Source organism: Dromaius novaehollandiae, chromosome 20 (assembly GCF_036370855.1).
Source record: "Dromaius novaehollandiae isolate bDroNov1 chromosome 20, bDroNov1.hap1, whole genome shotgun sequence".
In the NCBI taxonomy this organism is placed as follows: Eukaryota; Metazoa; Chordata; class Aves; order Casuariiformes; family Dromaiidae; genus Dromaius; species Dromaius novaehollandiae.
In genome coordinates, this window is record NC_088117.1 from 4,323,475 (window position 1) to 4,348,389 (window position 24,915).

Consider the following 24,915-nt stretch of genomic DNA (forward strand, 5'->3'; position numbering starts at 1 on the left):
CGTTTGATAAAAGCGAAACACTGCAGCTGACCCAGTAGAGCAGCATGTGCATGTTTTCCCCTCTCGTAAGGGCCAGGCGAGACCGAAACCGAGGAAAACCTGATGCATCAGACTGGGGGGGGGGGGGGGGATAAGGGCCAAGAGAGTTTTCCCCGTTTACATTCCCATCTAGGAAAAAGCTCACGTAACCCTGGTGCATCCAACCAGCCTACACGCAGCCCTCACCCCCTTTAACTCCTGGTCCGAAGGCTTCGTTTCTGCCCAGGGGCCTTATCGTGATTTAGATTAAGTTTATCTTGAGCCAGCTGGGGAACAAACAAAGCGGAGGCCAGCCTTAAATGCCTGCCCAGACTCTTTGTTCCCCTTTATCAATGAGCAACACCCAAGTTCAACCAGCTCTGCTCTACGCTTAGACAAGGCTCGCTGCAGATAACTAGGGGCAGGATAGAGATCCCTGGGTTACTCCGGGGCTACAACTGTCCATACTACATGCAGACTAACTAACACCTTCAAAAAATAATAATAATTAAAAAAAAAGTCAGATCCAGCTTAGAGCCACAGCACAGGTCAAAAGGGGAGGGTTGCGCTTTGCAAAGGGACATCTCCTGCCACCACCGATGCTCGTTGCATAGGCTGCAGCCCCAGCGGGTGCTGCACGGCTCCGTAGCTGGCAGAGCTGGAGATGATCTAAGCAACTGCTCGCCCTCTGACTAATGCTCTTCTCGGGAAGAGTGAGAAGCAGGGGGGGCTGAGCAGGAGGAAGGGATGAGACAGCAGAGCCTCAGAGGAGAAACCAGATGGGCCCAGGCCTGAACTGGTTGATCCTCTGTTGCAGTGTCTTTGCCACGCATGGCTCTGCCCCAGGATGAGTCAGAGGGGCCCGTTGTGCCAAGCCAGCTTCGACACAGATGGCAGCGCTGCCGGACGGCGTGTCGGCAGGCCGAGAAAGTCTCCGCCGGGGCACCAAAGCCCAGCCCCCTGCAACAGGGTGCCACAAGGCTGGCAGAGCCAGTCTTGGGAGAAAGCAGAGCTCCCACCGGCTCCGAGACCTGCTGCACGGGCTGGGCAACGGGTGCTGAGCTGTAATGGGGTTTGCATGCTGCGTATGGTGGACAGCTGCACGCGGGCTCTGCAGGTGGCCACCAAGGGGCTCAGAGCTCGCAAGGTTGGTTTGGGCAGCGGGCCACCCCCGGGGCCAGGCCACCATCAGGGGCACAGCTCACTGCTTCCCTGCACCCAAGGGCTGCCTCCCCAAGAGGGGCACCAGCACCCCGTCAGCTGGAGCACTGCAGCTTTCCCCCAGCACCTCTGGAGATGTGGCACCACAGAGCCGGCTGGACAAAGACCCCCAGTGTCCTTCCTTCCCCCCCAGAGGAGGTGTCCCCCCACACGGACACGGAGTGCTATCCCCCCCCGAGCTGCGCCTACCCTGTCTCAGGGCACCTAATCCGGAGCTGCCGCACCCAGCTGTGGTAGTTTCATAACACCGATCCCCTCCTAGCCAAAAGCAAATAAACCTGCTAAAGCTGAGTTTTGCCCAACACATTCACAGAGAGATCTAGAGCAGACCACAGAATCCACCAGGGAAAAATATAAACAAATTAAGCAGCTTCTCCTTGGCCTAGGAGCAGTCAAAACCCCCAATGGCGTTCACCACGCTTTGGACACTGTGCGAGATGGCAACGAGCATCAGGGAGCTTCAGAGGGGGAGAGAGGGCTTGCAAAGCCTTCACCTGCTGCTTCTGGCGTGGCAGCAGGTCCCCTCCCCACCGCAGTGCTCCCAGCCCCGGGAGCCCCTGCCCCGTCCGAAGCGGCTCACGCGCAATCGTGGTGCGTCTGCCACGACCCGTGGGAACCAGCAGAGGCAATCTGGAAGTAGGTCAGCGCAACGCAGATTTCAGACGCTTGGATTATCTGCACCCTCCAGACAAGCAGCCGTCCAGGAAGTCGAATCCCGGGGACCAGCTCCACTCCTCCAGTTCGAGGTGGCATCCAGCCCAGCCAAGAGAGGGATTAGAGCCCTGCTACGTGACTGCCTGTGTTTTTCTGCAGTGTGGATGCCTGTCTCCTGCTGCTCCCCAGGAACACGGCCGCTCTGGAGCTGCGTGTAAGGAATGTGCATTTGAATAACAAACAGCATTCGGAGCCTTTGAATCTCTCCTGAAAAACTGGTCGTGACCAGATGGAGCCCAGGTATGGGTGAGCTGGAGCAACACATTCGGGATTCCTCAAACAGAGTCCTCTTGCACCAAGGCATGTGAAGTGCGTGTCCTTAACCAGGGGCTTTCCTGCACCAAATAAGCCCAGCTGCACGATGGTGCAAGAGGAAATATTCCCATCCTCCCTAGAAACATCCCTCTCAGCTCTGCCTGACCTGGGCAAGACCTTCCTGCTCTGATCACAGCCACTCCCTGGAGGCCCAGGATATAAAATCAGAAAAGGTGCTGACATGATGAGTCGATGAGGAAGGGTAGTAAGCGTCTCCCACCACACCACCCTGTCTCACCACCCTTGCCATTGAGCTCCACAGAGCAGCTCAGGGACCTCCTGCCTGATGGTGGGCAAGTGCCTCACCCAGATTTTCATAACCCACCAGTGTTCACTCAGCATCAAGCCAAGCAAGAGCAGAGCCGTGCTCTTCCAGAGGTGACTGATGATGGCAGCACCAAGATACTTCAGAGTGAGAATGGCACAGCCCTTCCTTCCCCAGGCTACAAAGGCAGCCTGGTCCCAGGTTGGCCAACTCCAAGCCCCTGATGCGAGATACCACCCCAAACCCAGTACTGGAACAGCAGCGGAGCATAGCTAGGGACAGAGGACCAGCCAGTCTGTCACCAGGCCACCTACGATAGCCCTGCACATCCCTTGCCCCTACAGGGTCTCGAGGGCCCAGGTAGCACCCATGAGCAAGGCTGGTGAAGGGCTGCCAGCCCTCAGGGGCACAAAATGCTCTCACCCCGTGGTTTGTGCTCCAGTCAGAGGTGCTGCCCCTGCAGCAGAGTGGGAACCAGCGTGATCCCTCCCCAGATAAGGCCCTGCTCCGCCACCAGCACCTGACTTTTGGGATCGTTGCTTCAGTTAAAGTGTGGTGCATGTGGCTGAGTCAACACTGCAACGCAAGCAATGCCATGCCACCGTGTCACATGCTATTAGCGGCTTCCTTTGGTCACCCCTACCCAAGGCCCTTTGGCACTTGCGAAATCACCAGTCACTTCTCCAGGGCCAAACGCCAGAGGGATCACAGGACCCTCCAGGTCCCCAGGCCAGGAGAATATCTGCCAGACGTGTTTTGGGGAGCAGCCCAACCAAGCACTCCACGCAGGTCCCTATATTTCCTGGGCTCCAAAGCAAACTCCAGCATCTCTCCCTCTCCGAGTCTTACACACTCCAGGTGCCAAGGACAGCGACAGACCCTGGAGGAGTTTTAAGGTCCTTCCTCTGAGACATCATGGCAATCGCTTCTGCCAGCAGAGCAGCACCAGAGCTCGCAGGCAGGGCCTGCATCCTCTGCCTTCCCCACTGCGGGACGAGCAGGCTGCCCCCCTTCCTCCCTCACGCACTTAATCCCAGAGAGAAGATCTCGACCTGGCACGCTTTTCCATCTGCTGAGCTGGCCTGTGCCAGCAGGAAACCCAATCCAGCAATGGGGGAGGAGACAAAACAAAGACTTTTATGTACATCAGAAAAGAGGTATTTGAACAAAAACAACCCTGAGCCTGTTTTCAGCTCTGTCACAGGCCTTGGTGCTGGAGATTTTCCTATCCCCTGTCCTACCTGCTGCTCACCTGATTCCCAGGGAAGACAGAGCCCTCTCAGATTTCGCTCTCCAGCACTGGCCCTGGAGCCCCTGGGCACAGCCAGGCCCCTCTGCCCGGCGTCCCAACCTGACCCTGCGCACATGCAACGGGCAGGAGCTTCCCCCTGCGCCTGCTCCCCTCCTCAGGCTTTCGGCTTCAACGGCGAGGCCCCAGCCAGCGTGCACACAGCACCTCGAGGCCGACCAGCCGCAGGAAGCCCAGGGAAGCAGCTCAGCCCCATTTCCCAAGCCTCCCACGCAAAGCCAAGGCGCACGGCGAGGGAGGGAGAGGCTCCAGGGCTCCCACAACAAGGTGCTCGTTCGGGACGTGCCCTCCCAGGCGAGGAGGCTCAGCCAGCAGATCCAGAAGCGCAACATCCTCCTCATTAACCAGCGGGAGCCCTGGGCTGGCAGGGCGGCGCGCGATGGCGGGGACCGAGAGGGCGAGCACGGCGCACCTCTCAGCCCATGCAGCATCGGCCCCGCACTCATGCCCGGCGAGCTCGGCTGGTGCAGAGCATCCTCAGCCCCTACCTCAGTCCAGAAAGAAAAGCAGCAGCCAGCAGGTCAAAGCCTTTCCTAGGCAGAAGCTGGTCTCCCTCCATGAAGACGAGGCTCCCTCCTGGCCTCAGCCGTGGTCCAGCACACGCTGGGGATGGAGAAGGGGCTCTGGATGCTTCCCACGGCTGGACAAACACCCCCTCCCCAGGAAACAGTGCCTGGTGGCCAGGACCTCCCACTCTGCCACCTCCCCACGTGGTGGCACTGAGGACACCACAGCTTTGGGGAATGTCCCTTCACAGGGGGAAAGCCCCCAAGGGGCATCACTTCTAGCGCTGACCAGAGGTGGCAAAGGCGAGAGAGGGTCTGGACAGGCGTCCTGGGGGGCTCTGCTCAACTGGGCTGTGCCACAGCAAGAGCCACCTCTGCCACGGGGGGGGGGGGGGGGGGGGGGGGAAGCAGGTCCTGCCCCACGTCCCCTCCAGGCTGAGCCTGGGACAGGCGCGCAGGAGGGCATCCCCGCATCTCTCAGGAACACCACGGAGCCAGGGACAGGAGGAGCCGAGCCTGAAACTCGGCTGAGAGCCCTCCTCAGGCCCTCGGGTCAGCCCAGGAATAGAAAAGCGCCCCACGCACCAGGATCCCCCAGCACTGCAATATCAGACACCCTGAGCCTCCTTTTGGGGACCAAGCAAGGGAAGCGCAGCCCAGGGAAGGGGTTTCCCAAGCCTTTGCCTCCCTCCTGCCCCATAAATCAGTGCAGTGGCTGGCTTTGAGCCCCGGTATCTCTCCACAATCCCCTTGTGAGCTCTCTAGCACTCCCTCCCTGGGACTGACGGGCTCCTGCTCCTCTGCCTGAGCCCGTGGCATGGTGGGACAAGCCACTTGCTCCGGCCTCCCACCTGGCTCGGGAAGAGGTGCCATGCAGGGACAGTCACCAAGACATCCATCACCCCAGAGCACAGGGACAGGCCATGGAGCCTCGCGCTTCACACCAACAGCCCCTGGCTGCAGGAACAGTGCATCCCATGGAGAAATCCTGCAACCAGACTCTTGCGCAGAGCACGACAGGGGCCTGGTCCAAGCCGGCAATGAAGAGATGGGATCTGGAGCCACCCTTCCCATTTCCAGCCCTATTACAACATCCCATAATGAGCCCCTGTTTCACAACCAGCCAGACGCTGTCCTCACCCTACTCCCGATAAGCACAGGCAGCTGTCGCCATGGGAAGATGACGAGAAGCAAGGCATGACCCGAAAAGCTGTACGCTGCTCCCAGACAGGGGTCCCAGCTCCCGGGAAGCCAGACGTGCACCAGGTCTCCTAGAAGGAGGATAAGCACCTGCTTCGCCCCTGCAGCAAGGAGCCTGCCAAAGCACCCCCGGTGACACCAGGTCCAGTCCCACAGCCTGATTTTCAGGAAGCCTCCTTGCACTTCCCCAGGTAACCTCAGCCTTTGGTGGTATCGCCTGCACCCCTCCTGCCCCACTGACGCCGGGGTCCGAGATACCCAACCTATGGCAGCAGCGGGGCTTTTTGATACAGACTGTCATGTGGACGAGGCTGGTGGCACTGCGTGAGCAGCTCTGTCTCCCCCTGAACCCAGCCCTTGGATGGGCCAGGCACTAGTGGCACTGCCCCATGCTGCATGCAGCGCCCAGCACCAGCGGAGCCAGCACCAGAGGAAAGCCGGAGCACTCATTGCAAACAGGCTTCCTCCTCCTGAGGCTTTTGCAATGCTGGAAGCGGAGGAAGGAATAAAACTCCACCTTTTCCCCCTTTTTAAAGGGAAAGGGCAGCAGCATCCAGCGCAGGCCCCTGCTCTGGCTGGCAGGGCACAGTGCCCTCCTCGGTGCCCTCCCTAGTCCCCATGGCAGGGATCTGCGCCCTCGCCAGCATCAGGGCTCCCAGCATCGCTACTGGGGGCTCAGACCCCCTTGGATGTGGATGATCCAGGCCCAGAGCTAGACATCCACATCAGCCAGACCCAGGTCCAGTGTAGAACAGGCAAGGAGTGGAGGGAGCCAGCACTGCTGTCCCAGCTCGCTCCAAGTGAGCGAGGCCTGAAAACAGGCTCCAGGGAGCCAGGACCGACCCTTGCTCCGGCCCCGGCGCACCTCTGGCACGGGCTTTGACTAAGCGCCGGTTGAGGGAGGGCAGCATCGGGCGCCCTGCAGGAGACGGGTTATCGGCCCCACCAGGGAGGCAAGGCGGCGCGAGCCGGGAGCCGGCTTTTCCCCCGGGCTTGGCACGGGCGCGCAGGCAGGGCCGGGAGGGCTGCTGCCTCCTGCCCACGTGGGAAGGGACCCGCCAGGCTGACGGCACGGGAGGCCCCGGCAGCCCCAGCGTGCAGCCGCCAGCTTTCCCCTGCCCCGACACGCCGCCTCTGCGCAAGCCCCGGCCCAAACACGACGGCTGCTGCGTAAGCCCCAGCTTGCCAGAACCAGCCATTTCCCTTCAGCAGGAGGTCCCGACATGCCACAGGAGCTATTTCTTTCCACCAGGAAAGAAGAGCCATGCTTCATTAGGAGAAACCTCTCGACCTCCCCAAATGCACAGCACATTTCATAGCTGATTCAGGACATCACCCAACTCAAACTCCCACATTGTGCCCTAGCAGAGGACAGTTGAGCCCGTGGAAGGTCACAGCTTTGTCACGCTGGCCAAGTAGGCTTTGCTCACACCAGCATCCTGCATCAATCCGCCACCCTAAGCTTGGCTTAGGGTTCGAGCCCAAGTTACTGCCTCAAAACCAAGCCTGGGGCCTGTCACCACCAGCGACAGCCTCCCACACTGGCTGCAGACGATCTGCGACCAACTCTAGGAAACGAGCGTCATGCCTAAGGAAGCCGCAGCGAGTCCCTTCCTGCCGCCGCAGCGAGCCCTGGCTGAGTCACGGCCAGTTGATCCCTCAGCCCCGGCGGCCGGGCAGCCTGCAGCAGCCTCCTCGAGCCTCCCCGACGCATCCTGCAGCAAGCCGGCTTTCCGCCTTTACCGGGCAGCTCTGGACCAGACCCCACGGCCCGTCCCGGCAGCACCAAGCAGAGCTCCCCTGGGTGCCTGCCTCGAGCCCGTCGCTGCACCAGATCGGAGGGGATGGCACCCCTACGCGGGCCCGGCTGTGCGGCAGCCATTCCCAGCACCAGCAGGGACCCGGAGCCCTCGCGGGCTGGAGTCTGGCCACCGCAGGCAGGGAGAGACCGTCCACCCCAGCATCACCCCTTGGGACAGCAACGTCCTCAGTGCCTCCAAGGCCACAGACACCATCGCTAGCACAGACAGGGCTCAGCTCTCGATGTTTTACTCTCTTGTTGCTCCCCAGCTGGCGTATGAAATCTGCTCCAGGGAGGGCCGAGGGCTGGGATAAGCCTTATTCAAGCGTAAAGGCTGCAAGTTCAGCATGGATGGGGAGGCCCAGCATCACCTTCACCACAGCTGTGTGGGCTGGTGCCTGCAGGAAGCCCAGCCCTGTCCCTCCCTGAATAACAGCTGGTTTATTTAGCAATTAACAGGCTGGCGACTCAGAGGGGTTGCCAGAATGACGTGCGAGCTCACTGGGACCCTCCCTGTGCTGCCTCCCACTTCCCCATTCTTCTGGCCACAGAGGCACCCAGCATCTCCGAAGCGTTTGCCCTGGTCCCTCGCAGCCCCGAGCGATGCCGGCCTATGGCCACCACCAGCAGCACAGAGCCAGGCAGCGTTGCAGCTCCGTCTGCACTGGCCCCGGCTCCTCCCAGCCCACCAGACCGCTGGGTTAATGAGCAGGCTGTGACACAGCCACGCACAATTCGTTATTTGGATAGGGGAGTGCCAGCACGGCCCACGTGCACAGGGCACGAGGCACAGCAACTGGTCTGCAGGACACCAAGTCCTGCTGGCTCCACATCCACGACATCCTCCACCCCAGCCCCTATTACCCAGGGAAGGCAACTGTGTAAAAAACCAAGGCACTCAGCAGTACCACTTCTTGCACGGGAACTTTGGCAGCATACTCGACTCCAGCCACCCCCGCGCTTGCCCGACGATGGCCACACACTAGCCCACACTTCAGTCAGGGACCCTTGCACAAGGCAGGTGGAGACGGTCCCTGCTCCAGCCAGTGGAGCAAGTCAGGAGCAATTACCAACCCACAGAGGAGAGGAAGAGGAGGAGGAGGAGGGCAGCCAAAGAGTGTTGGCAAACAGGCCTTGGTGACTCAGGCCAAGACGATGTCCGATGGTACCTCCCCCATGCTGGAGGCTGCTGTGCTCGAGCAGGGCAGCAGAAGGACCTTACCAGCTCCTCCCTCACTGCAGCTCCCCAGGTCTGCGCGTGATCACCAAGACACCAAAGAGCGAGGGCAGCAGGGAGCTGGGGGCAGCACTGCCCAAAAACCACCCCAGCTTAAATCATGCCACCCCCAGCAATGGCAGAGCCCTATGGTTGCCCTGTGAGCACCAGGGCAGCTGGGAGCCCGGGCCAGGACTCGCCGGTGCTGTGTCAGGGATGCTGCTTGCACGTCTGCTCAGACAGCAGGAGCACGGGGGGCAGATCTGCCTCTCCCGCCCTGCACATGGCCGGTGCAGCACATCGGGTGAGGCTGAGCCCCTGCCAGCAGGGACCACGCTCCCAAAGCGGAGGGAGATAAGGGCCTGGTACTGAGCTACCAGCATGCAAGTCATGCACTCACTCAGCTAGTGGCCTCCATGGGACATTGGCATCAGCCTCACCACAGCCACCTCCACACAGGCCCTGGCAGCAGCAGCTGCCCAGGCAGCAGCTCTCCTGGTGTGGTGGCCTCAGCCCGGGGACCGCCGGGGCACACACAGCCTTCCCGGGAAGGACGCCGGCTCCTCGAGGGCTCTGCCTAAACCCAGCCAGTCCCAGCACGGGGGAATTGGCTAACAACGCCGCGTCTGAAGACAGCACGGCGCTGCTGCCTGCGAGCGTTTCCGACAACTCGCTAAGGGCCCCGCAGACCCCCTCCCCTCTCCAGCTGCCGCTTTGGGCGCTGGCAGGAGCAGCGGCAGCGAAGAACGGGCCAGGCTGGAAGGAAAACCCTGCGTCTTTCCTGACGAGTTGCTTTGCATGCCTGGCAGCAAGTCGCGCCTTGCCTGTTTGGTTACAGCCCCTCCCATCTCTGCAGGTTTTTTACCCAGCGAGGAGCCCAGATCGCAAAGCGGAGAGGTGTTTATCTAAACCAGCGGCCTCCAGCCCTTCCCAGTAGGTGGGCCCAGTGAAGTTCCCCAGTACAGGTCCTCCCCACACGCACCCAGACTTCAGAGCAGTAGCTTGGCACAGAACACGTACAACCATGATCTCCCCAGTGCTATTTCACAGGGCCCTGAAAAATCCTCCCTGGCTCCCAGGACCCCCAGAGCGCGGGTTGAAACCCCCGGGTGGAACAGCTTGGACCCTAACAAGGCGAAACCGTTCAGTCTCGCCTTGCAGAAAGCTACGTTTCTGGCCCAGCAGAGAGACAGATTCCTGCAGAGCACAATCCAGCTGAATCTCAGACTTGCTTTTCCTTGTTATATTTCAAGGACTCTCCAGGACTAACACCACAGGCTTGAATGCGGAGTCATTTCCTTACAAAGAATCAGCGAGTTAAAGGGAGATACAGGATGTGCTTTGGACCCGAACATGCTGGAGAGAGACAGTATTTCGACACAGCGTTTAGCGAAGACACAAGCAGGCTTAGCCGTGTCCTCTTGCAGACTGGGAGATTAGACAAGTCTAGCTTTAACTACGCAATGTGAAAACCAACAGCTTATTAAAAGCTCTCCTTGAAAGCTTGCAAACCTGCCGGAGTCCCGCAGCGCCGCATACCACGCGAGCATTCCTGCGAGCCGGCCGGCGGGGGCTCAGCCCGGCCAGCGGGACGGCGCTCCGCCGCGAGCAGCAAGTCCTCCGCGCTCAGAGCCCCGGCAGCGCGAGTCGGGGCAGGAGCCTTTGATACCGAGGCAGCTGTAATACGCCATTCCTGGGGCTGTACCTTGGCACACAGCGTCGCTTATGGTTCACCAGCCCCAGTTAGAAAGTCCTTGAGGAGAAGGACTTCAGAGCCATTCACGTCGCTTTACGATGGACATGGAGAAAAGATAGAGCAGAGCCACCTCTGAAACCCTGAGACTTCCCAAGCACCTGAGCTCGCTGTAACGCGCACAAGGTCCCACGTTCAGCCACCCTCCTCCGTGCCACCTGACTAGGTGCGGCTCTGGGGGGGATTTGCTTAACTAAGCAAAGAACAGGGCTTTCTGCAGGCTCGACTGGCCTGCAAAGCCGTAATTGAAGCCTGAGAAAGACAGGGCTTGGAGGTCAAGTCCCGCCACTTGGGCACCCGCATCAAAACCCGGGGCAGGAGGGCAGGCAGGAGCAGAGCCCGGGGCACAGCGCCTCGCCGGCGGGCTGACCCCCCTCGCCGGGGTCAGACGAGCAACTGCAGGCCCCGACCAGCAGCCACCCCCCCCCCCAAGCCGTCCCCTCCGCTGTCGCTTCGCACAAAACCGTGCCTGTACAGAAGCCATAATCCCACGTTCAGCAGATCGCAGGCAGGACTAATCAGACATCCTGCTCTCAAGGCCGGAGGCACTTTGGGGCAGACGCTGCGGCCCGGGATGGCCGGAGCAGAGGCAGCACTTTCAAAGACCACATTGTCGCCCTCGCAGGATCCCGCTCCCCCCACGGCGGCGGGACTGCCGCATCCTGCCTGCGCCAGGGCAGACCCGGGGCACCCAGGAGCGCGGCCAGATGGTCCTTCACCCCGAGCCCCTGGGGGCTTCTCCAGGGATCCCCCAGCGCAGGGGGAGAGGGGAAAGTTCACCCCCGGGCCCAGCATCAGCAAACCCCTCTGAGGCCGTGTTGTCTGTGGTTTCCCTGCTGGCGAACAGGATCCGGCTTGCCGGCACCTCCCTCCCCTTCCCTACCCGCAGCCCGGGAGAAGCTCGGCGCATTAACACGCTCTTCGTCCCTGGAGCCAACACAAACACCCCCGCACAACCGAGCCTTTCACTCGGGAGGCAGACAGACACCTTGTGTGTCCCCCCCGCCCCGCCTGGCGCAGACAGGCGGCTTCCAGCAAAGGGACGGGGAGGAGGCAAAACACATGGGAACTGCAACGTGGTACATTGGCAAGAAAAGTTTTCAGGCTGCTTCAAGTCCTACCGCCGCTGGGAGAGAGGGGAAAGCAGGCAGCGAGGGGGCTCCCAAGATGCCCAGCCGGGAGGGGGGTGCAAAGGTTTGTGCTCCCCACGGTTTAACAGAGGGGATGGGCACAGTGCGGAGCCCGATGGCCCCAGGAGAAAGTTCCCCCCCGCGGGGCGCAGCTCGGCCGGCCGGGGGGCAGGGAGGGCAGGGAGAGGGGGGCAGCGGCGGGGCGGCCGGGCGCTCACCTGCGATGTGCTGGCGGCGGCCCTCGTCCAGGTGAGTGGAGACCACATCTCCCATGGCGAGGCGAGGCGAGGCGAGCGGCGGCGCAAGCCCGCGGCGCCCGGCGGCAGCGAGCGGAGCGGAGCGGAGCGGAGCGCGGCCGCGGGGCCGGGGCGGCGGAGCAGGGCAGGGCAGGGCAGGGCAGGGCAGGGCAGGCGGCTCGGCCCGCGGCCGGGTCAGGCAGCGCGGCGCCCCATGGGCAGCCCCAGCTCTGCCGGCCGCGGCTCTGAGCGCGGAGCCTCCCCCGGACCCTCCCTCCCTCCCTCCGCGCCGCCCGGCCGCGCCCCGCGCAGGGGCCGCGCCAGCGCCAGCGCCGCCGCCGGGCAGAGCCGCGCGGCCGCCCGCCGCACCTGGGCCCCCCCCCCCGGGCCCCCCCGCTCCGCCCCGCCGCTAACGAGACGCTTTGATCCGCGCGGGGGCGGGAGCGGCCGCACCGCGGGGGCGCCGCGGAGCCCGGCCCGGGGAGAGGCGCTGCGCGGAGCTGCCCGTGGGCTGCCCTCGGGGCTGGGGGGGTCCCCCCAAAACCGTCCCCCCCAAAACCGTCCCCCCCCGCCATCCCCAAGTGCGGGAGCGCCACCGCGCCCCCCACGCCATCGCCCCGCAGGCTGCGGGCGCCGCGCTGGGCTCGCACGGCCCGGTCGCTGCTGGCGCCAGTGAAACTGCCTCTGCCTTGGCACCGGCTCCGGCTTCTGACATTGCGCCACCGGCTCCTCCCTGCCTACCTGCGCGCTCTCGCCCGGGCCCTCCTAAGCCCCAACCTTGAGCGCCTGCCGGTGCCAAGGCGCGGTGCCAAGGCGCGGTGCCAAGGCGTGCCTCGCCGGGGGGAGGCCGTGGGAGCCGGCGCCCCGACCGCGCGGAGCGGGGACAGGAGAGGGGCGCCTCTGCCGCCTGGGCCTCTGGGCAGCTTTGCTCGTACGCAAGTTTGGGGTGGAAAAACACGAGCTGCGTCGAGATGCTCTCTGGCCGCGGATGCTGGAACTGGAGCTGCTTGACTCCACTCTCCCTGCTCCCCGGGGGCTGGTAAAGCCGGGAGGGTGCCAGCACCTCCCAGATCGATCAGCATCACCCGGGATGCGGAGGGCAAGGGGACACTCAGGGCACGCTCAGTCTGGCGCCACCAGAACCACTGACAACACTCTGCTAGTCAGTCCAGCAAAATCCTGCCTCGCACACACATCACGGGGCTGCGGATCCGGACTCATGGGGCAAGGCTGCTCGGCAGAAGGGGTCAGTTCCCAGGCCCTCCTTGACCTCCGGCTGCTCAACAGGGCTCTGGTGACCAGGGTTCAGAGCAAAGCAGCCAGGGCTTGGGAGCTGGAGGAAGCGCTGGAGAAGCTCCTCCTTCCTCCGCTGTTGCTGCGGCTCCTTTCAGCTCCCTCCTGAGAGCAACAGGCGGAAACAGGCAGGATCCTCCGCTCGCTCACTGGGCAGGAGCCTGGAGCCGGAGGAAGGGCCGTGCGCTGGTCTGTCCTCACACCCCTGGGCACAGAGAGCAGCCGGGGTGTGACCAAGGGAGGAAGAGGAGGAGGCAGAGGAGGAGGCGGCGGCGTGGCCAGAAAGTTCAGGCTCTTCCCGGCTGCAGGGCGTCCTGAGGGAACCGCTGCCGAGCTCCCGAGGTGGAACATGCCTTGGGATCGCGCTGGTTCCCCGCGGTTTTCAGACCACAGAGACCCCGGGCTGGGCTGGGCCGAGCTCCGCTCAACCACAGGCAGGTTGTTAGGACCCAGCCCCGGGTGGAAACGGCTCCGAGGTGGTGCTGCGAGTCTTTTTCTGGGCTGTAGTGTTTACCCGGAGGCGGGAGGGAGGAGTGGAGGTGGCCGGCCGAGGAGCTTGCTGTGTGCGCGGAGCATCCTGTTTATCCAGCCTGAAATAGCTCCTCCCGGCCTGCTGCAGGCCGCCAGCCCCAGGGGACCGGGAGGCTGCTCACACCTCTCCCTGCCAGCAAAACCACCCCAAACAGCATCCACCGCGCGCCTGACGCCAACCCCCGCACGCGCAGGGTGCTGCGGTGCCCCGCAGCAGAGCGGCACGAGGACGCTGCTCAGACCCCCCGTTTCTCCAGGGCGGCAAGGGCCCCTGCTGCTCCCCGGCCAGGCTTTCGGGAAGCCGAGCCCTCAGCACGGGGCTGAGGAGCGAGCAGGACGTTGGCTGGTGTTTCCCAAGCCGCGTCAGGGCCGACCCTGCTCGAAGGGTGCACGAAGGATACGGGCTCGGCGCGCGGGAACCCCATTCCCAGGGGAAGGACCGGCGGTTCCCGGCGTTACTGTCTTCTGAGCTGCACCATGGACGTGCCCCACGAAACCATAATTTCTGGGAGTAATTTAAGGTGACTGAAGTCTCTTGCCGTGATAACACTCAAACTTCCCAACATCAGCAGCTTTTGTTTTTACACATTTCTCGCCACTCAAGGTCATTTCAGATGGAAAGTCGTTTCAAAACCAGAAGATTTACCTTTTTCTCATTGAAATGCCCCGTAAGAACGCTTTACCCTTACCAACATGCTTGTTTTCAGCTTGTTTCCCTGACCAAAATGTTGTTGAAATCAACAGAGTCTCATGGGAAATTTGGTTTCAGCAAAATCTCATTTCCAATAGAAAATTGTTCCACTGGAGGCTTTTAAACACTTTCTCTAGCACTGATCCCCAGGGAGTCTAGCTCTGAATTCACTCAAAAGTCTGGTTTACCGGAGTTACAGTGTGTCTGGATATTTAAAAGGTGGGGGAAATACATCCCCCCCAAAAAAAAATTGAATAAAATGTAAACATCTACAATAACAACTTCATTATTAGCAGAATTTATTTATAAAAAAAGAATGATACAGGGTGTAATTTAGGTAGTGCACAGGAGTCCTCCTAAGGGGATGAAAAAAGCACTAAAAAAATCCTATTCTTGAAAAATCCATCCACTGAAGTGTTGCGGCACTACGTGTTGAGCCACTTTCCTGTCCCTGTTGACATATTTCTTAAATAGGAAAGGAAAACTAATTAAGAGGTTAAAACCAGAAAGCCCTGATATTGTTGATTTGTAAACAGGAAGGTTATATCTGCAGTAAGCAGAAATAGCACGTAAATAGAGACTGGACGCCCTAATGCAGACACAGGGGACATTTATGTGTCTAGAAAAACCACCTGAAGATGAGGTACCATCCCGGCACCGTCAGTCATCGCTCTGCCGGTGACACAACGCCTGGTTCGTACCCAGCCTGCTGCCAGCTGGCACGCGGACCTGCTCCATCGCTTCATGCTCAGAGGGTTAAAATAAAGACATTTTGTCTGAAGGCCTTTTTTGTGATGGGAAGGGTTTTGGAGGCTCCAGGTCCAGCAGTGACAGCACTTCCACCGCTTCTCCGCAGATTCCCACGCATCCGGGTGGCGAGGAAATGAGTCCCGTGCGGTTCTGGACAGGGTTTCCTCCGCTCCAGGCGGTGCCCGAGGATGAGAGAAATGGGCAGAGCAGCCCCGTTTGGCCTCTGGGAAAGGTCTGGGGGCAGCAGCAGTCGGGAAATACTACTTTTCCCAGGAGAAGAGCAGAGAGAGGGTCGTTAGTCCGGTGCCTGATGACGAGGGTGTGTGCAGGTGGGAGGCTGCCACCTCCCCCTGTAACACCTGAAATCTGGCCAGGTCTAGCAGGAGGTTGGACACCTCTGGGGAGTTATGGTCTCCCTCTAATGACTCAGGCAGCAGGGCAGGGGAGGGAGGCCATGGAGGGGATGGTGTCGTGTAGCTCGGTGGTTATTAGACATCAGAGAAGCCACACCGCCTTCACCTGCGATACACCAACCTGCAGGAGAGCCAGCTCCTTTGGTGCTATTAGGTAGAGACCTGCTTGGTTTTGATTTTTTCCCATTTTCCCTCTCTGTCCTTCTCTTCCATCTCACCTCTAGGAAAAAATAAAGAAAAGGAGAAGAAACAAGGAAGCAAAAAGATCCTTCTCTCCTAAATGGTTTAATAAACATATTTTTTCCCCAAATTCTTGCTATAGAACCAAATACTAACAGACTTTCTTTTCTTTTTTCCTTTTTTTCCTATTAAGACTAGCACTGCACTCGGAGCCGGTCGGTGTGCTCTGCCCAGGACATGCGGCTGACCCGTCCCCGGCCTCCTCCCGGGACTGCGGCTCCCCGCAGGACTCCAGGGGCTTTTGCGGGTCCCGGGCCCCCTTTGCTCTGTGTGTGTGTGTCTGTGTGTGTGTGTGTGTGTGTAGCAGCTCAGGTTGATCAGGTACTGAGGAAGAAACGTCCTGAACAGCACAAGCGGCGTTTCCGACGGCACCGCGGGCGGTCACTGACGCTGTCACCCCGGAGGGAAAACCTTCCTGCTGCGGAGCAGGTGCCCTGGGACTGGGCTCAGCTCCCACCCCAGGGACGCTCACAGATCCGCGCGGTCGCAGCGGCTGCCAGAGGGAAGCCAAACGCAGCGGTTCCCCGATGACGGGGATGCCGCGCAGCTGCTGCCAAAGCCGGCTCCGGGGGTGCCAGGCCTCTTCGGGGGCCCCGCGCTGCAGCCCCCAGCCCGGGCAGCCCCGGCCCCGGTGGTACCCGGCCCCCCCCTTCCCCTCTGCTTGGAGACAATGCAGAGATGGATTTTAAAAAATTACACTGGGATAAAGAGTCTAATCATCGCGGCTAATTACATATCGCTAAACAGATGTAAATAGTGCTTATCCGTCTGGAGCGGGCTGAATTATCTGTTGGACAAACCAGCTTCTAAATCGAGGCATTTTCTGTCGAATACAGTCTGGGAGAATGAATGATCTCACGATTTCAGCCAGCTGCCTAGGAACGCGGCGACCGCCGCCACGAGCGGTCTGGCATCAGCAGAGCGGTCCACACGCGCGTGATGCCGCGGGCCCTCGCCGAAGCCCACCCCGAGCAGCACAGCTCTGCAAGCAGCTCCCAGCCCTCGCGGGAGCCCAGCACGTGCTGCGGCCGGTTGCCCTCCAAATTAGGTACCTGCGGCTGGAAATACCTCCACTTTTCTCCTCTCGGATTTTCCCCGCAGCTGCCAGCGTGGCGTAAAACCCGACCTCTCAGTCGTGGCACCTAGAACAGGCTGCTCCGAACCGCTTGCTGCCTCTAGGACTTATTGCCACCATTAAATGCAGGCGTGTTTGCAGGATGAGGCTTTTAACACAGTAAATATTTATTTCCCCTTCTCCGAACGTAAGGAGCAATCATCAGCGCTTTCCTTTAACTCTCGGTGACCCCAGGCACCGAGGATCTGTTTCCACCGCAGCCCGGCTCAGCAAGGAAACCCGATCGCTTCGGATGATGAGTGGGGGGAGCGTTTGAGGGCAGCAGGGGCAGCCCGGGGCGTTTCGGGGTGCTCGTGGGAGCCACAGGCCCTTGCAAACGCGGCCGCATAAGGAGAGATGCTCTCCGGCGGCCAGCACGGCTGGGCTTGGGTCACCGTCCCCAGGGTTTGGCCACATGCAACCCCCCCCCAGGCCACCTGGGAGGGAAGGGGAGAAGCCATGGAGGTGCCCCAGCGCTCTGGACAAGCTCTGTCCTTGCAGGCGGCTCTGCTGCGGAGCCGGGTCCCCGTGCAAACCCGGTGGGACGGCGGGGGAAAGAGCAGGGCAAAGCACCTGTAGGTCTGAGACAAGGGTGCAAACGTGTCCTCCAGCCCGTGCTCGGGGAGGGGGGGGCTGCTCGCTGCTCCCTTTCATAGGAACTGGTGCTGCCACAATAAACGGCTGTGTAATCGCAGCAGTAAAACTCCCTGCCGATAAGGCCGAAGCTGCTCTGCAGCTGCTGCGCCCTGCTGAATGGCAGCTGCTGCTCCCGTGGGCTCCCAGGCCCGGCCCTGGGCGGTTTTTGCACCCTGATGCGCCCTAAGTGCCCGTGTTTGCAGCGGGATTAGTCCAGCGGGATTTACTGTGCTGGGGCAGGCGCTGCCAGATAACACCGTGATTACGCAGTGCTGAATCAGGGCTCTCACAGCTCCGGCTTCTGCTGAATCAGGGATGGAGCCTGAGCAGGATCAATAACCTCCCTAGTTCAGCTGCAGCTCGGGCACGGAGCCCTTGGAGAGGGCTGGCTCGCAGAGAGCCCCTCTTGGAAGGCAGCTCCAGGCTTGGCCTTGGCTGGAAGCAACTTCGGACCCTGAGAAAAATAAAACTAAGTCCCACCAGGGCTGCGTAACAGGCTGCCTTGCGTCCGGGCTCGCTGGTGTTGTGTGCACAGCATGCACAGCCCAGACTGGTTGCTGGCTGAGCCAGTCCGCCCAGAGCCGGTGGACCTGCTTGCTGGCCTGAGCAGGGGAGCAAAGGGGTGCGGAAAGGTACCCACGGCAGGCGGGGGCGGGGGGGAGCTGGGAACCCCTCCGGAGGCTCACACGCAGAGCACCCCATGTGGCAAGCACCCCACTGCTGGGCCACGGGCGAGGGAGCAGAACGAGCCCTGGGTGGCGATGGCCACGGCCAGCAGGACGGGGGTCCGGAGCCCCCCCCCCAGCTCCTGGGGAGCCCTGGCCGGCAGCGGGACGGCGGTGACCTGCAGCCTTGCCGGCTCCCGGTGCTTGCAGAGGGCACTGGTGCAGGAGCTGAGGGTGGCTCATGTGGACCACCATTCCCCTCTGCTGGCCGGGACTGGGATAACTGGTCCCCGGCAGCCTGGCCTGGCTGGGAGCCTGCAGCACAGCGGGCCGGTCTCCCGCCCCGGCTGGGGCACAGGGCACGGGCAAGGGCACACGGCGCTGCAGGCTGGCAAGCACCAAACATCCGCAAACACCTGGACGTGTTTAAACATCTCGGCCCCGGTGGATTTTCCAGGTGGGGATGAGGCCAGGATGTGGCCCCAGCTCTGCACCTTGCTGCCGGGTGCTGCGAAGAGCGGGTTTTTTTGTTTGTTTGTTTGTGTGTTTTAACCCGTGGGTTATGCCCTGCTTCTGAAACCCTGGGCATGGGCAGGCCATCACCTCCTTGCAAGGCCTGGTGCAGGGTCACAGCAGCCACTGCTCCGGCCTTTGGACCAGGGAAAGGAAAAGTGGTTTGGTTTTCTTTTGCATGGAGCAGTTTTAAGCAACTGGTAACGGTGGGAAAACCCAAAGCACTTTTTGGCCCCTGGGCCCCACTCTGCAGCCAGAGCATCCTGGCTGCCCACCCAGTGCTGGAGCCGCGTGGCCCCCTGCCCGCCGGGCTGCCGGGGCTGTCCCTGCGCGGTGCCGGCAGGGACCGGGGGCGTGCGGAGGGCTGCGGGCTGCGAGACAGGCAGCCTGCTCTGAAGCCAGAGCTGGTGACACACTTGGAAGAAGAGCTGGCGCTCAGGCACTGCCTGGCACGGCCCACAGGCGTGCGCGGGTGTGCGTGTCTGCGCGCGGGGGGATTCCCAGCTCCCCCTCGCTGGAGGAGGAGGCGGCGTGAGTGCCTGGCAGGGATTTATTCCTCTGCAGAGACGGCTCGGAGGTGTCTGCAGAGCACCTGAGGCCGAGGGGGCTGCCACTGCCGTGGCATTTGCAGCAGCACCATCGGGACCCCAACGCTGCAGTCTGCCCCCTCCCAGCACCACGGGACCCCAGTGCTGAAGCCTGCTCCCTCCCACCTCCTCCCCCGTCTCTTTCCTGCTAGCAGGCACATACAGAAAGCAAGCAACAGCAAGACTTACCAGTTCAGCACATCTGGGCTGCTGAGAGCTGCAACCCGCCTGCTCATACGGGGCCAGGAGGCTCCTAAGGAGATGACCAGGAACCACCTCTGCTCGTGGTGCCCACTCCAACCTCCGCAGGGACACTACCCCCACTGCCCCGCATCATGCCCCAAAGAGAGATGAAGACAGCAAGGAGATGAAATGTCAGGCACCAGCCCCAGCTGCTCAGACAACCACCATCCTAATAGAACTACCAACAAATCTTATCATCTTCATTATTTTGCACTGACACTTTTCCTCACATCTAAGGATGCCCAAGTGCTTTCGGCTGCGCAGTCACAGTCCTGACACCCACCAGCGAAGCCAGACTGCTCTTCCTTATTGACAGAAGAGGAGATTGAGGCACGGGGCCTCGGGTCACAAAGCAGCCCTGCGGCAGGCCTGGGCAGGAGCCCCTGATCCCCTGCAAAATCCCTGCCTAGTCACACAGCTCCCCCTTAAGGCGTCCCCAAGGCCCAGGACCTTGCACGTCAGCTCACTCCATCTCCCCTCACTGCCTTCGGCAAAAAACACCAGCCACCCAAAGAGGTTTAACCGATGGTCAGACTCACACCCTACAGCTCCCGGGGACAACAGCGGTGCATAAAGCTGTGCCCTCTCTGTCCCCGCAACATCTTCCCTCTGGACACGTTCCTGGCCCCTGGGCAAGTCAAGGCATTTGGCAGGGAGCTGATGGCTTCCTTGGTGTCTGATGAGAAGTTATCAAGCATTTTGGTTCACTTTCACCAATCTGCCTTTGCCTGTGATTAAAATGCGATGGAAATCGCACCACAGTTTCATACTGCCTAAGGATGTACCCTGTCAGAGCAGAAACCAACGGCAGACATTAGCTTGCAGAGGAAGCCTTTAGGGATTTTGGCCATGTGATTCTGGAGGAGGGGACATCCCCAGGGGCCACACACTTTTGCAGACTCTTACCCCACCCGCGAGCCAGCAGCCCCTGGGTGGAAGAGGGCATCGGAGAGGGTGCACCAATACGCTCACTCGCAGCTGCCCTGCCAGATCGCATGCTGGCCGAGATCCCGAACGCAGGCCCTTTGGGATGCTAAAGACCAGATCTTGCTGGTCTTATACTGGCAAAACTCTTGCTGGAGTCAGCAAAGCCAGAGATTGGTACTACATGTGCTTGCGCTTTAAGCTCTTCCCTAAGGACACCTGTTCACGTCACAAAATCCCTGGGAATGTAGCTCAAGGGAGACTATTTCCTCCTCCCCCCAAAAGTATCTCACTTCAGGCACCCAGTTATCCCCAGGGCAGTGCTCATCTCCCGCCTGGCCACGAGAAAAGGTGACAGAGATTGCAGCAGTCTTGCAACGACAGATTTCATGGTAGCTGGTATTTGCCTTCAAGCCCCAGCTCCAGGACTCAGGGGATTATGAGACATCTCCATTTCTTCCAATTAAATATATTTCGAGCATCTCGACTGTTTTCAGCTAGACTCCAAGCTGTGGGGATTGAAAATCCCAGTCTGAGAGACTCCAGCCCAGATGGTTTAGGAGAGAATCAACAAGGATGGATCTGTATTTGACCTGTGGGTGAGTCAGACTGCAATGCTACTCAGGAAAGCATCACCCGCATCTGCTCCTTTTCATTTCCATAGACAGTCTCAATCTTGTCTTTCAGGAAAACTCGCTTTAGCAGCTCACTTCAATTTCTTGACCCTGAAAATGATCCCTCATCTTGACTCTGAGCTGCCTTCATCATTTAGGCAGAGCTAAATCAGTGGTGCTGCCTTACTGAACATACGGGGCCTGGGCTTCTCACAGGGAACAGCCTAATCCTCATAGGCAGATGCTAAGCGCATGCTGACGATCGCTAGTCACTGCTAAAATCTCAGCCACCAGATCCGTGTGCTACTGACCACCTCTGATTTCCATCACTCGAACCGAAATAGCACAGAACCGAGGGTAACAGCTACCGGTACCTCGCTCTGTCCACCCTGATGTTCCTTATTAGTCCTACGGTGAAACCGGCAGTAACAAAATACTGCTCCCCTTTTCCTTACCCAGCTGTGCACAGCTTGTTGCATGCAGCAAAGATGCACTTGCTCTGGCTCAGATGTCCTGGGGATTTCTAGGCTTCATGCCATCAACTCCTCATCTGGAGCCCATTGCAGAAGAGGGAAAGGTTCCTGTTGATTTTAAGTGCTGAAGGCCTGTATCCAGCAGCCTGCAGTCCCTGTTTAAAGGACTCACCATCTAAGGCATTTTGCACCACAGCAAGTCTCCTAGAGCGTGATCCAGCCACTAACCTCCATCTAACCCTGAAGGCAACAGGCTCCCAGATTTCACGTGGGGCAGTGGTTTGCAGAAGGGTCTCCCCCTTTCAATGGGAATGGGGGGAGCCGTTCCTCCAGGAAGGCAAAGTCCAAGTATCCTTCGCAGAAGCAGTGCTCTCTCCACCCCACCATCTGCAGGACTTTTCTGCCCCTGCCCTCCTGGCACTCACGGCCAAGATCTCCGTCCTCACCAGCCTGGCATCCTGCACCTTGCCCTGGGAGCTGGGGCGCACACACAGCCTGTGGGCTGGGACTGCCGAAGTTTTGTTGTTGATTTTTTTGCACAGGGCAAGTGTCGCTGCCTGTTTATTTATTTATCTATTTAGTCTGCCAGCTGTGTCTGCGCGTGCAGATGCAAAGGATGCAAGAGAGCCACCCGGATGCCAGGGCTCTGAGAGCAGATGGGGGTTTCGCATTGCCCAGACCCTCCGACCACCTGGGCCTTCAGGGCACGGAGGGCCCAGCTCACCTACAGGTCCTTACATGGGCTGTATTTTTGCTTACAGACTAATGATGCTTGGGTTGACCAGGCAGATTGACAGAGAGATGGGAAAGCAATATAAATACCTCCCTATTAAATAGCATGCTGGTATTTATAGCCTGTGGTTGGCAGTGAGTCCAGCGGCTCTGATAAACTAAACTCCAGCTTATTTTTAACAAAGCATTTAAGAGACCAGGTTTTGAAGCAAAGAATCAATACGCATGTCAGTGTGACCTCAGGCTGCTGGTAATCTAAGCAGGACCTAGAGCAAATCCCCCTCTTTGCCTTTAAACTCTCCCTTGCCGCCATGTATCCCCAGGTGCCTCTCTATCCTGGCCTCATCTCTGAATGACGGGGTGTGTAAGCACCTCATGAGGGTAACTAGGAATGGGGAGCAGTTTTCCACACCATTTTTGGGGCATTGAAACACAACAATCCCCTTTTCCTCTGAAACAGCTTCTCTGCTGAAAGCTTGCAAAAAAATCAGGTGCTGCTGTTCAACGACTGCTACAGCATCACCCCAGGCCAAGTGCAAGTAGCAATAAATACCTGGGACTGGCTGTTGAGCAGGTATTTATGTATACGGATATATACGTACCTGGGGGGGTCGGCCTCCCTTTGAAGCACTCTGCCATTATAACAGGCTCTGTGCTGGTGTTGCTCCCTTTTCCTACCTTGTTTCCCACTTTTCTGTCTGCACCCCGTTACACCGTGCCCAGGCCTGGAAGGGGTGGCACGGGGTGAAATCCCATCTGTGCGGCCTTCGAGATGCAGCGCACGGCGGCTGCAGCGGCCGGCAGCTCGTGCCCGCACACGGCGCCTAGGACAAGGGCAAGGCAGGAAATCCAGCGACCCGCGGCAGCACTCGCGTAATGAGCCCGGCGTGCCAGATGTCGTGCGAGCGTGCAGCCTTTGCCCCGAGATTTACAGCCCAAACACAGCCCGTGAAGGCAGACTCGTCCACGCCAACCGCACGTGGGCGGCGGCGGCAGGGAAAACCTGGGTGTCTCCAGCCCCTGCATCGCAGAAGCAGCCCTCGGCTGCCAAAATAAGCCCGAGACACCTTGGGAAACGCTTCCGTGGGGTTCCCACCACGGGGGCCACGCTCCCCCTTCCCTCACATGTCCTCCTCCTTTGGGGGAGCCTTTCGGGCAGGGCCGCTCACCCCCAGCCCCGACCTGCGGAGAGCCCATGCAAAGCCCATGCCCCAGCTCCGGGGGGGGGGTTCCTACAACCCCCCCGCGGTGGGGAGCGGGGTGAAGGGGGCAGGCAGGACTTTGCCTCGGCGGCGGCAGAATAAGCCCGAAGGTGCCGGGCTGCTTCCTGGGGGGAGGATGGGGGGGCGGGATGGGGGGGCGCGGTGCCCGGCGCGGCGGGCGGGCGCTGCGCTGCGGCGCGGGGCGGCCCGCCGAGGCCGGGGGCGGGCGCTGAGCTGACGTGCCCGTCCCGCCCCCGCCGTCTGCCCTCCCCTGCGCGCAGTCAGCTGAGAGCCCCGCCGCGGCCGCCGGATCCCGGTGTCCCCCCCGTCCCCTCCTCTCCCCCCGCACATTATTGTGCCGCCGCGGGGAGCAGCGCGGAGAGGCGCCGCCGCTCCCGCCACCCGCAGCCGCGCCCGCGCGCTTCCTCCCCCCCCCCCCGCCAAGTCCTTCCTGCCCCCGCCGCGGACCCCCCCGCAAGGCGACATGGCCCCCATCGGACTCAAGGCTGTGGTCGGAGAAAGTAAGATCCGCGTCTGGCCGCGCTGTTTGCGCCGCGGGGGGATGCGGGGCGCGGGCGGATGGGGCGGGAGCGGGGGGGGGAATTGAAAAACCGAAACCGACCAGGCTGGGGGGGCCCCGCCGCGAAACTGACCAGGCTGGGGGGGCCCGGGGGGGCCCCGCCGTGAAACCGACCAGGCTCTGGCGCTTTTTCTTCCGCGGGGAAGCGGGCGAGGACGGGGGATATTGCGGATGCGCAATACGGACCCTCGGCGGCCGGATCAACGCCCAGCGCGGGGGGGCCCTGGGAGCAAGCGGCAAGACACGGGGAGGACGTGCAGGGCGGGGGGGCACCGCCAGCATGCGGGGGCTGCTTTTTCTCTGTTTTTTTTCTTTGTGTGTGTGTGTGTTGAGGCTGTTGGGATTTTTCTGCAGTGCTGAGGGGAGGGGAGGAGAAGGGGGGGGCGGTGGAAAAGGTGGGGGTGAGAAAAGGGAAGCGAGAGGCGCTCGATTCCCCCTCCCCGCATCTGGCTCCGAAGTGGGCGGCCGGCGAGCCGCAGTCACCCCATCAGAGCATAATCAGGAAATGCTGAGCGGGCCCCCCCGGGGGTCTGAGTCGGGGGGGGGACAGGGATGTCCGGCCGGGCAGAGACACCCACCGCTAGCGCCGTTATGCCGGAAGGCCGGGCGCCTCGCCGCTTTGTCTGCAGCAGATCCCGCTTTAATGGTGATTTTTCCGGACGCCTCTTTGCGCCCCCGCCGCAGACCGCGTCCCCGATCCGGGGGCGGCGGCGCCCCCAGCCCCCAGCGCGGCTGCCCGGGGCTGGGGGCGGCGGCGAGGCGGCCCGGCCCCCCCCCGACCGGCGGCCGCGGCGCCCGGCGCAGCCCGGGGCGCAGTTCCGGGGGATTTCTGTGCCCTTTGGGGTCGCGATCCGCGGCGCTATTTTTGGCACCGACTCGCCGATGAGCTCCGGGCTTGGGAGGGGAAGGGGAGGTGAGAATGGAGAAGCTTCGGGTTTGCTTCCTTCTTCCCCCTTCTGTTGCATGATGATATTTTCAGAGTCTTGGGGTGTGTGTGTAGAGGGGGGCTCCTAAATGCCCGGGTCTGGAG

General features: G+C 61.0%; 2 protein-coding genes and 1 long non-coding RNA gene across 4 annotated transcripts in view; 1 reads left to right on the forward strand and 2 right to left on the reverse strand.

Annotated features, from left to right (window-relative positions):
* The window catches only part of NIBAN2 (niban apoptosis regulator 2), a 51,685-nt gene extending 39,650 nt beyond the window's left edge, over window positions 1-12,035 (reverse strand). Inside the window, exon 1 of the mRNA XM_026113833.2 lies at window positions 11,667-12,035. Coding sequence (XP_025969618.2) covers window positions 11,667-11,721 — 55 coding nt within the window. The 5' untranslated portion in view covers window positions 11,722-12,035. The remainder of the gene's footprint in view (window positions 1-11,666) is intronic.
* A 2,446-nt stretch (window positions 12,036-14,481) lies between these two features.
* LOC135330368 (uncharacterized) lies at window positions 14,482-24,105 on the reverse strand. The gene is made up of 2 exons (XR_010392352.1): window positions 23,959-24,105; window positions 14,482-15,582 (listed from the first exon to the last, which is right to left on the reverse strand). It is a non-coding gene; the product is annotated as an uncharacterized LOC135330368 (long non-coding RNA).
* Window positions 23,568-24,915, forward strand: part of STXBP1 (syntaxin binding protein 1) — a 35,749-nt gene continuing 34,401 nt past the window's right edge. For both annotated transcript variants that reach the window (XM_026113814.2, XM_026113815.2), the window contains exon 1: window positions 23,568-23,826. In XM_026113814.2, coding sequence (XP_025969599.1) covers window positions 23,790-23,826 — 37 coding nt within the window. In that variant the 5' untranslated portion in view covers window positions 23,568-23,789. The remainder of the gene's footprint in view (window positions 23,827-24,915) is intronic.